Consider the following 12696-nt stretch of genomic DNA (forward strand, 5'->3'; position numbering starts at 1 on the left):
CGCTAAAGCTTTTAACTGTTTTAAAAAGTAGAATTGTGGTAAAGAGTCAAACTTTAGCGTAAAGAGCGAGGGATTGCGGAGGGGACAACCCATTTCATATACGGAGTAATTTCTGTTCGTTTTAAGTTTTAATGTCGCTCCTTACTTTCAGCTAAAAAAATTAGTCTTTTTTATTTAATAGTGTAAAGAGCGAGGTATTGACGAGTGGGCGAACCCTCTCATATACTTAATAAAAACATACGAATATAGAAGGTTGTTACGTAAGCTAATTCGTAAATTATGTATATCTTTTACTAACGAAAACGTTCGTAAAAAACTAAAAGTTCTAGTTTCCTTTTTAAGTACTCAAAAATTGGTGGGCAACTGGGCCTCCTCCCCCTCCTTTTTCTCAAAATCATTCGGTCAAAACTATGGGAAAGCCATTTAGCCAAATAAACAAATATGCAATTTTCGCTTTAATTATTCATCTGCTGAGAGTCGAAATCAAAACATGGATTAGCTAAAAAACGTTCAGAAATAAAATTAAAAAAAATAAGTTTTTTTAACTTAAACGTCTTTAAGTCTAAAATAAAATAAAATAAACTAGTTTTTTTAACTGAAAGTAAGGAGCGAGATTAAAACTTAAAACGAACAGAAATTACCCCGTATATGAAAAGGGCTGTTCCCTCTTCAACGCCCTGCTCTTTACGCTAAAGTTTTTACTGTTTTAAAATGCGGAGTTGAGAGAAAGAGTCAAGCTTTAGCCCAAAAAGTGAGGCGTTGAAGAGGGAACAGCCCCATTCATATACGGGGTAATTTCTGTTCATTTTAATAATTAGAGGGATGTCAAACAAAATAAAAACGTACTGTATGTAGGAGGGTTATCAAAACGACATATCAGCAATGTCTAAGTAACGGCTAAAATTAATACCTTTGAAACTGTGAAGGTATGTCGATAGGGACGCTGAACAGGGAACGAAGAGAAACCAGCCCCCCTATTACCCCTTTTAGTTTCCCCCTTAACACTGATATAAATATTAAAAATCCACTTTATTCAAAATAATGACAACGTATGTTAGCTATCTCTCCAGTAACGCTAGACCCCCACAACCTCTGGACCAAGAAATGTAAATTATGCGATTTGTCCATTTTTTACATCCAAGATTTATTGCTAGGAGACGGGGAATGTTTCATCCTGGATATGTTCGAAAAGGCTAAGGGTATTAAGGTGAAATTTTGGGAAATGTTGAGGAATATGTTAAGCCAAATGAAAAGAAGCTATCTATCTGAGTCCAAGTTTTCAAAAAGGGGTAAATGCAATGTCTTAGGAACAGCCACTTGAACGTGAAACTTTCAGGGCCATTATTACGACTGCTATTGTGGCAGCAAGTGAGACTGACTAAGACTGCGACTGTGGCATACTTCCAATTGCGACAGCTTCCAACCGTGACTGTGATTGCTTACAACTGGTACTACATCTACTTGTAGCTTCTTTCAGGGAATGATGAGGGGGATATTAAACAAAATCAAAACACGCTATATGCATGTCCATTGTCAAAAGGGCACATCAGCAGCATCTCAGGTACGGCTTAGGGCATTAAGTTGAAATTATCAGGACCTATTGATCATTGCTTGGAAGACAAAGGAACCCCTTATCCTTTTAGACCCCCTTTAACACTGATCAAAATTATGTAATAACAACTTTATTTAACTTAGTCTAATTTAACTTAGTCTAATGACTAATAAATAGGTCTAATGACTATGGTCTAATGACTAAATAAATAGGTCTTATGACTATGCCTCTGGGAATGTAGTGCCCTCACAGTCCCTGGAAAAAAGGTTGTAAGTTATGTAATATGCCCATTATTTACATATGGGATTCAAAATTGGGAAATACGGGAAATTTTTGATCTTCAGTGTGTCAGGAAAGGCTAGGGGAGTTAACGTAGACCTTCAGCAAATGCTAAGAGGTATGTTAAAAAAATCAAAGACACTGTGTGCATCGAGATTATCAAAAGGGTGTGCCTGCAATATCTTAGTACTGGCAAAGGGTATTAACTTGATACTTTCAGTACCACTATTGCTACTACTACTATGGCTGCAATCGCGACTACTTGCGATAGCGACTTTGACCACTTGGCTACTTGGGACGTTTTTGACAACATCTACTTTTGAGACACGTACTTTGTCAACTATATGCATCCAGGCTATTAAAAGGATATATCTGAAATCTCTTAGGAGTGGGTAAGGGTAATAATTTTTTCTTTTCAGGCCCCCTATTGGTACTACTACTATGACTGCAATTGTGACAAATTGCAGGTGTGACTATTTGCATCTGTAAATATGACTGCCTGTGACTACTTGTAAGTGTGACTACTTATGACTTCGGCTATGACTATTTGTATCTGCTAATGCAAATGCTTGTCACTTTGATTGTTTGTGACTGTAATCACTTGTGACTACAATTACTATCGATTGCGACTAAGACTACCTGTGATTTCAACTATGAGTATGACTGCTTGCGACTAAGACTATTTGCCATTGTCAGAATTTGCGATCGTGGTTACTTCCGACTGAGACTATTTGCGATCGTCATAATTTGCGATCGTGATTGCTTCCGACTTTGACTACTTGTGAATACCAGTACTTAAGCTTATCAATACTTACGACTGCCCGAGAACCTGTGGCTGCAATTATGACCACTTTTGACTACATATGCAAATGCAATTTGACTGCTGTTGTGAATAGTTGTGGCTCTGACTATTTGCCACTGAGGCTACTTGTAACTGTAAGTGTGACAACTTGCGACGAGTGTGACAACTCGCTACTGCTACTGCTACTGGGATTGCAAATATGACTGTAACCACTCTGAAAACTTCTACTATTACAACTAAATCTATCGAACTATATAAAAAAAAATTAATGGCATTCTATCTGTCAATATAGTATATTCATTATAAGTTTTAACGTTGTTCTTTAATTTCATTTGCGAAAACTTTTTTTTTATTTAATAACTGCAAACTGTGACCTTCAATTATTTATAAGCTGTTAGGTAGCTTCTAAATCACTTCTAATCACTTCTAAGATACGTTAGCAATAATTGTATTCTTAAGACCTAGTTGTTTTCAGTTTAAGTTTTATCGTTCACTACTATCTCTTTTCCAGGCGAATTCAAAAACAAAATAGCTTGCGAAAACGAAACACTCGTTTTACGATGTAAAAACAACGAGCGATTGGCTATCTACTCTGCCAATTTTGGACGAACTAAACCTGAGACGATTCACTGTCCTCAGACCCCTGGTGTACCTGAAGAAGGTAATTTTATTTTATATTCCATGGCAAAAAGAGAGTTTGTACTGGTATCTAATGATTTTCTCATATAATTAGTTGTCTTAATTTTCTCCAGAAAATTACTAAGCATACTACCAACCGCAGAGAACACTTCTACTTCTTTTCAAACCGTGTTGCCCATGTGGAACTCCTTAAGCAATCAAACTATCTAGTACGAAACCTTGGAATCAATCAAGCCTTGTGTCAATAGAGACTTGGAGCAGAGAGGATGGCGTATGCACTGGGAGGCCCCAGATTCCTGAAAGAAACTTTGAAGTCGTCAATGACAGGTGTATCATAGTTTTTCATGCCTGCATAATGGAATTCAAGGTGATTTAAGGTATAAAGTCTCAGCCCACTTAGGATCACAATGGATAATTGAATAAAACATATATTTGGAATAATGTGCAACAAGTGATCCGAAAATGACAACCCAGAAACTGCTAGGATATTTGAAAAAATGCAATGCTCCACAAAATGAACTTCAGAGGGAGGCGAAAAAAAATTAAAGTGGTATTTTCTTTCCTGTTATTAAGAATGATTTTCTTGTAAAAACAAAGGTTTCTTACTAAAATAAACCTAATTTAATATGGAAATTAACGTGTGTAGAGCTCTAATTTTTTTTTTCTTATGACCAGAACACAATCTGCGATTTACTGAAAATTTTTTAAATGTTTTCACTTTTATAACTTTAATAAATAAAAAATTATTATGATTTTAAGGAATAAATATCAGCATATGTATATTAAACTGAAAATGTAGATTCATTTCCATTCTTTTTAGTAAAGTGCAAATTATGTTCTGGCACCATTCCATGAAAACCCTATATGTCCCTAGGGTATAACTTATAGGGCTTTGGGGGGTTGTGTCAACCCTGGAAGGATTGTTATAAGTTCCTTGGACTAGTTTAAACAAAATAGATATCTCAGAATTTCAATCAGGTGTGTTTGGTGAAAAAGGGGCGGGCAGTTGGGGGAAGGGCTAGTTGCCCTCTAACCCTTTTGACTCTTAAAAGAGAGCTAAAACTTTCAATTTTCAACCAAATTAGCCACCTCTAAAGTTTATGCAACCATCCCTTCCATATCAACCTTATATACCCCAGGGCATAACTTAAAACCCTTGCTCCCAGGTTCTGGTGGTTTGTATCAACCCAAAGGCCTTGTCATTTGATTTTTGCACTATTTTAAATAAAATGATTACCGAACCAACGAGCCCCCTTCGAAGTTTATATGGCCTCTGTTTCTATGAGAAACTTATAGGTCCCCAGGACATAGCTTGAAATCCTTGCCTGAGGGCTATGGGGAGGTATACTCCCTCAAAGACATAATTCCAGACCTTTCAACTCTGCTGAACGAAATCGCCATCGCAAAATTTTGATTGAATGTGTTTGGGGAATGATGGATGTAGGGAGTGGGTTGTGTTGTCTGCGGTCACTTTTATTTGTTAAAAAGGCTACTAGTCCTTTTAATTTCCAATCGTATGAGTCCCTTTCGAAGTTTATGTCGCTCTTTACTTTTAGTTAAAAAACTTGTTTTTTTTTTTTTTAACTCAAGCTTAAAACGACGAGAAATCATAGGCAACGCAACAGCGCTGCCTAAGTAACGAACAGTGTTGGCACAATGTATTACTTGATTTTTTATTTAATTTCTGAACTTTTTAGCTAATGCAGGTTTGAATTCGGCTGATCTTACATGAAAAATTAAACAAAACTTACATGTTAACTTTGGAAGATTATAAGGTATACATATAGGGTTGTCCCCTGCTCAATACCTTGCTCTTTACGCTAAAGCTGTTGGCACTTTTAAATAAGCTTCTTATTCTAATTATAAGGCCCTTGCGTTTTAGTTTTAGTAAACTGTCAAACTTTAGAATAAAGAGTAAGGTATTAAGGAGGGCACAACCCTTCATATATGGAATAATTTCTGTTCGTCTTTCAAATAATGCCGGTATTTCTGATTTAAACTCTATAAAATATACCCCTCCCTCTCACAGAACACTCTTCAGTGGAATTTTCACCCCACTTAAACTTCACCCTCCCCCCTCTCTCTTCAAATTCCCTCAAGACAGTTCCATCATCGCTGAGAATTCCACTCCCTGTAAAATTGCTTGCGGACGATGGGACCTGAAAAATTCGCCTTACCATTCTTTCATTTGAAGAAGATTTTAATTTCTAATTGGTTTCTCGATCACTCCAGAAATGTTTCCTTCCCTGGAAATTATTTCCCAGAAAACAAAACACGCAGAAAAAAGCCCCTGGAAAATTCCCCTGGAATATCTCCATATGAAAAATTCGGCAAAGAGAATGTAAGACAATTAAAAAGAATTTCGTGTAGTAATTCTGTTGAATCCCCCCATATAACAAATCTCCTGGAATATTCACCCCCAGAAATTTTCCTCTCCAAGGAAGATTCTCTTTATAGAAATCCTTCACCAGCCCAACCCCCCACCCTAAAAAATTGTATGTATACATACCTATAACAAATACTATAGGTAAACAATGGACAAACTTCATAACTTACAGGCCTCTCATCATGGACTTTGGGGGTCATTTTACACTTCAAGACATAATTATTTGATCTTTCGACTATACTGGCCAAAATGACTATCTAAAAATTTTGATCAGGTAATTCTGGGGAAAAAATGGGCGTGAAATGGGACCAGTTGCCCTCCATTCTTTTTGATCAATTGAAAAGGGCACTAGATCCGTTTGAATGAGCCCTGTAGGACCATTGGGTCGATACAATCACCCCTGGAAAAAAGAATAAAAAAAAAACAAATAAATACGCAACCATTATCTTTCTTCTGGCCAAAAAAAAAATAAAAATAAAAATACAAAATTCCACCACATTTTTGAACATAGAAACTTGAAACCTCTAGAGTGGGGTTTTCTGATACGCAGAATCTGATGGTATGATGATTTTCGTTAAGATTCTATAAATTTTAAAGAGTGTTTTTTCTTTTTTTCGAAAATAAGGCCAATTTTCTCATGCTCGTAACCTTTGATGGGTGATGCTGAACTTAATGAAACTGATATAATAATATCATAACTGATTAATTTTTTTAATTAATCTTTTGATATAAAAATTTCGTTTTTGGAGTTCTGGTTACTATTGAGCCGGGTCGCTCCTTACTTACAGTTCGTTACCACGAATGGTTTAATTATTATGATAATTTATTTGTGCTGGTTTTAACTTTAATATGGCTTTTCACTTTTCTTTAAAAACTTCTTTTTTGGAATGTATTTTAATTAATAATTAGAAAAGGGCATGCATTCATTTTCATTTTTTGAAAATAATCTGATTCCTAATAAGTAGTTTCTGGAGGATACGAGTGGTGACATACCCCTCGGACTTTCATCTCTTGTATTACATCAAGTATAATCTCTTGATTGTAATTCATCAAGTATTACATCTCTTGTGGGACAGCTTAAATTAAGTTCAAATATATTTGCATGGCTATTTGTTTACATTTAAGAAAATAAAATAGCAAAGAATATTGGAAAAAAAACATTGTTCTAACAGAAGTAAAGGGTAAAATTGAAACTTTAAACAGAGCAAAAGCTATTGTTTCCCAGATAAGCAAGCTATATGTACAAAACTACCTCAAGTAAAATGATTATGGATATTTTCCAATATCTTCTGATTTCTTAAATCTAGCCCTTAACTGAAAACGAGCTTGCTTGGCCCTTTTAGTGAATTAAATAAAAAAACAAGTTTTTTTAACTGAAAGTAAGGAGCGACATTAAAACTTAAGACGAACAGAAATTACTTCGTATATGAAAGAGGCTGCTTCCTCATCAACGCCCTGCTCTTTACGCTAAAACTGATATATCTTTTAGCATTGAAATTCTGTTTTTTTAGAATTTCGTTTACTATTGAGCGGGGTCGCTCCTTACTACAGTTCGTTACCACGAACTGTTTGAAATACAAAATTCCACATTTTGTAGATAGGAGCTTGAAACTTCTACAGTAGGGTTCTCTGATACGCTGAATCTGATGGTGTGATTTTCGTTAAGATTCTATGATTTTAGGGGGTGTTTCCCCCTATTTTCTAAAATAACGAAAATTTTCTCAGGCTCGTAACTTTGGATTGGTAAGACTAAACTTGATGAAACTTATATATTTAAAATCAGCATTAACAAATAAACACGCATCCGTGATCTGCCTTCTGGCAAAAAATATAAAATTCCACATTTTTGTAGATAGGAGCTTGAAACTTCTATAGTAGGGTTCTCTCATACGCTGAATCTGATGGTGTGATTTTCGTTAAGATTCTATGACTTTTAGGGGGTATTTCCCCCTATTTTCTAAAATAACGCAAATTTTCTCAGGCTCGTAACTTTTGATGGGTAAGACTAAACTTGATGAAACTTATATATTTAAAATCAGCATTATAATATAATTCTTTTGATGTAACTGTTGGTATCAAAATTTTATTTTTAGAGTTTCGGTTACTATTGAGCCGGGTCGCTCCTTACTACAGTTCGTTATCACGAACTGTTTGATTATAATTTTATGCTAAAAGCTATTAATTCATGGCTATTGAATGAGTATTGACGATATTATAAATTAATGCTTCATTCTATTCAGGCTACTTATCAGGTTTCTATTTCCTAAGAGAATATTCTGCTTTTGTGGTTGGTTTTGTGTTTTCAGTAAAGCGCTAGTTTATAGGATTCTAAAGACAGTGGTAGATATTTTTAGCTTTGTGAAAGTAATTTGTGCAGTCTGGGAGGCAATATTTTTGTTTGTTTTAAGTTTCAACCTAGATCTTTACTTCTGGAAAAAGAGTTGAAAAAGAGCTTTGTCTTTTTAAATGGTATTTTTATAAAGATGCGCCGAACAACTGATTTCCTGAGTCTCTTGAGCTCTTCAATTCAATTCAATTTGGGAAGTGACTACGACCGGAAAATTTGTTAGAAAAGGGAAACTTCCAGCGGAAGTGGTAACCTGAGATAACCAGGAAGCTCAGTTCATATAGAAAATAAGGGCATGAACGAATTCCAAGAGTTCAAAACAATGTAACATCATACTAATCTATTTTCCGTGCATATTTTGCCGAAGGTCGAATTGTTAAAGTGAGTTTTTTTTAAAAATTAGGAATCCAAAAATATAGCCTTTTTTGTATACTCAGCATTCCAAACTAAATCCAGCTATCAAACAGTTCGTGGTAATGAACTGTAGTAAGGAGTGACCCGGCTCAATAGTAACCGAAACTCTAGTAAATGGAATTTTAATACCAATAATTACATCAAAAGAATCGCATTTTAATGCTGATCAAGGAGGCACACCCGTGCCTCTTTAAAGAGGCGAACCACGACAATGTTAAGCGATCTTCGGTTTCAGTGGTCGCAGAGGGATCGGAGGGATGCATTTTGTAGCCCGAGCTCCAACTAAGAAACCTGCCAAATTTCATCCCCCTCCGACTTTTCCTTCATGGGGAATATCTGGCCGAAAGTTTCGACCCACCAACCCCCCCCCCTTTAACGTTGTCCGATCGGGCTGAAATTCACAAGTTAAGGTCCCCTAGGGCCCAGGAGCTTATCCGCGAAATTTCAGCTCGATCCGATAACTCCTTCCCTGTTTTCCAGAAACCACGCATAGCCACATAATGTTCATGTTCTTTTTTTTTCGCCACGACTACAGGTCACAGCCGACATCGGATCTGGGTGTACGAAGACTCATTCGACGCGTAATTTTCCTGGAAAGTTTCGTCGGAAAATCTTAACCCCCCGATTTTCTAGCTTAGAAAAACCCATTTCCACATAAGAGCCCATGTTAATTTTTGAAATTCTTAAAAGTTATATTTACACACATGCAGGTATTTCGACTTCAAACATGCCCGGTTAGCTCAGTCGGTAGAGCGTGGGACTTTTAATCCTAAGGTCAAGGGTTCAAGTCCCTTATCGGGCGGTTTTTTTTCACAAAATATGAAAAAAACTTCAAGTTAAAGAGGCTGTTAAAGAGGCTGCGTCCCAAAGTCGAACCTTAAAACGTACAGAAATTAGGAGAGGCAGTCCTAATTCCTGTACGAGGAGTACAGGAATTATTAAATTACATCCACCATGGATTGTAGAAAAACGTACAGAAATAATATGAAAAAAACTTCGTTTTCTTAAAGAGTTAAAGAGGCTGCGTCCCAAAGTCGAACCTTAAAACGTACAGGAATTAGGAGAGGCAGTTGGGGGGCTGCCGCCCCCCAAACCCCCCGCTTTTAATGACTCTTTTGTACAGGTTTTTTGTTGTGGGGAAAGGCCCCACTAACCCCCCGCTCTTGGCTTCGGAAAGGCCCTCTTTTAATTTAATGCCTCTCCTAATTCCTGTACGTTTTAAGGTTCGACTTTGGGACGCAGCCTCTTTAACTCTTTAAGAAAACGAAGTTTTTTTCATATTATTTTAAATATATAAGTTTCATTAAATTTAGACTTACCCATCAAATGTTACGAGCCTGAGAAGATTTGCCTTATTTTAGAAAATAGGGGGAAACACCCTTTAAAAGTCGTAGAATCTTAACGAAATCACACCATTAGATTCAGCATAACAGAGAACCTTATTGTAGAAGTTTCAAGCTCCTACCTACAAAAATGTGGAATTTCGCATTTTTTGCCAGAAGACAGATCACGGATGCGTGTTTATTTTTTATATTTATTTTTTTTCTTTTTTTCCAGGGGTGATCGTTTCGACTGAGTGGTCCTAGAATGTCGCTAAAGGGCTCTTTCTAACGGATATTAAGAGTTCTAGTGCCCTTTTTAAGTGACAAAAAAATTGGAGGGAACCTAGGACCCCTCCCACGCTCATTTTTTCCCAAAAGTCACCGGATCAAAATTTTGAGATAGCCATTTTATTCACCATAGTCAAATTACCTAATAACTATGTCTTTTGGGACGACTTACTCCCCTGTAGTCCCCGTGGAAGGGGCTGCGAGTTACAAACTTTGACCTGTGTTTACATATAGTAATGATTACTGGGAAGTGTGCAGACGTTTTCAGGGGGATTTTTTTGGTTTAGGGGGAGAGTTGAGGGAGGGGGGTTACCTGGGAGGATATTTCCATGGAGAAACTTCTCATGGGGGAAGAGAATTTCAATGAAGTGGGCGCAGGATTTTCTTGCATTATTTGAAAAAACAAGGAACAAAATTGAAAAGTTTTTTCTACTGAAAGTAAGGAGCAGCATTAAAACTTAAAACGAACAAAAATCATTACGCATATGAGGGGTTTACCTCCTCGTTTTACCTCACTCTTTACGCTAAAGTTTTTTTTAGTAATTTCAACTATTTATTCTACGGCCTTTGTGATTCAGAGGTCATTCTTAAGGAATTGGGACAAGATTTCAGCTTTAGTGTGAAGAGCGAGGTATCGACGACGGTTGAACCCCCTCATAAACGCAATAAAAACATACGAATATAGAAGTTCGTTACGTAAGTTAATTCGTAAGTTATGTATATTTTTTATCAATGAAAATGTTTGTGAAAAATTAAAGGTTCTAGTTGCTTTTTTAAGCAATCCGAAAATTAGAGGACAACTAGGCCTCCTCCCTCGCTCCCTTTTCTCAAAATCTTGCGATTAATTGCAATTAATTGATATGCAAATTTCGTTTTAATTATTTATGTGCGTAGAGCCAAGACCAAAACATACATTAATTCAAAAACGTCCAGAAATTAAATAAAAAAAACTATTTTTTTAAACGAAAGTAAAAAGCAACATCAAAACTTAAAACGAACAGAAATTACTCCGTATATGAAAGGGGCTTTTCCTCCTCAACGCCCTGCTCTTTACGCGAAAGTTTCTTACTGTTTTAAAAAGTAGACTTAAGAGAAAGGGTCAAATTTAGCGTAAAGAGCGAGGCGTTGAGAAGGAAAAGCCCCTTTCATATACGGAGTAATTTCTGTTCGTTTTAAGTTTTAATGTTGCTCCTTGCTTTCATTTAAAAAAACTTGTTTTTTTTATTTAATTTTTATTCTGAGATTTCCCTAATGTAAATTAATTAGTGTGGAAAGGTTATGGTAGTTAACAAATATGCTTTCTTCTTTTTTTCTTTTAAAAATTCTTGTGCTAATTGTTATCCGTCATATTTCCTTTGGCTGTTACTTTATATCTTCTAAACACTTTTCAGTATGGAAACCGTAGTCTCGATGGTCTAAAGGCAAATTCTTCATCACCCTCTCAAAAGTTTGAGCCAGCAATTTTTCGTCTTTTTTCTGTACATAGTTAATCAGTTACTCACTTTCTCTTTAGTAACATACATTGTTTTAATCGCCACGGCCGATTTATTTCAATATAGATCGCTACAAAGGTATTTATAATATTTAAAATTAACATCGATCTCTTCTGTATTTGCCTGACTTAAACCTTTTTTTCTTTTACCCCAGGAATTTGATCTTATCCATTTTATCAGCCAAAGTCGTTTCAGTTCAAATTTCTAAGCACAAATGGATTATCGATTTTACATTTTCTGACTGTAACATCTTTACGACTCAATTTACTCATCGACATTTTGGTCGATACTAACTATCAGGAGCTCTGTTTTCCTCTATCATTCATGGAGAAAATTATCTTGAACACCCAAATCAATTCTTTTGAGGACGAACTTTTCCCAAGATTCCTTTTGGGTGAATTTCAAAACTTACAGGCCTCTCCCCATGAACTTTGGGGTTTCATCAAACATTACGTGGTAACGAACTGTAGTAAGGAGCGAGCCGGCTCAATAGTAAACAAAACTCTAAAAAACAGAATTTTGATGCTAAAAGATACATCAAAAGAATCGAATTTTCTTGCTGATTCTAAATATATACGTTTCGTTACGAGCCTGAAAAAATTTGCCTTATTTTGGAAAATAGGGGGAAACACCCCCTAAAAGTTATAGAATCTTAACGAAAATCACACCATCGCATTTAGCGTATCAGAAAACCCTATAGCAAAAATTTCAAGCTCCTATCTACAAAAATGTGGAATTTCGTATTTTTTGCCAGAAGACAAATCACGGGTGCGTGTTTATTTGTTTTTTTCTTTCCCCCAGGGGTCTTCGTATCGACCAATTGGTCCTAGAATGTTGCAAGATGGCTCATTCTAACGGAAATGAAAAGTTCTAGTGCCCTTTTTAAGTGACCAATAAAATTGAAGGACACCTAGGCCCCCTCCCACGCTCATTTTTTTCCCAAAATCAACGGATCAAAATTTGGAGATAGCCATTTCGTTCCACGTAGTCGAAAACCATAATAACTATGTCTTTGGGAATGACTTACTCCCCATAATCCCCGGGGGAGGGGCTGCAAGTTACAAACTTTGACCATTGTTTACATATAGTAATGGTTATTGGGAAGTGTACAGACGTTTTCAGGGAGATTTTTTGGGTTGGGGGGAGGGGGTTGAGGGGAGGGGGCTATGTGGGA

General features: G+C 36.3%; 1 protein-coding gene across 5 annotated transcripts in view; it reads left to right on the forward strand.

Annotated features, from left to right (window-relative positions):
- The window catches only part of LOC136043882 (uncharacterized), a 187375-nt gene that overhangs the window by 111480 nt on the left and 63199 nt on the right, over positions 1-12696 (forward strand). For all 5 annotated transcript variants that reach the window (XM_065728889.1, XM_065728917.1, XM_065728900.1 and 2 more), the window contains exon 4: positions 3145-3294. In XM_065728889.1, coding sequence (XP_065584961.1) covers positions 3145-3294 — 150 coding nt within the window. The remainder of the gene's footprint in view (positions 1-3144; positions 3295-12696) is intronic.

Source organism: Artemia franciscana, chromosome 1 (genome assembly GCF_032884065.1).
Source record: "Artemia franciscana chromosome 1, ASM3288406v1, whole genome shotgun sequence".
Lineage (NCBI taxonomy): Eukaryota > Metazoa > Arthropoda > Branchiopoda > Anostraca > Artemiidae > Artemia > Artemia franciscana.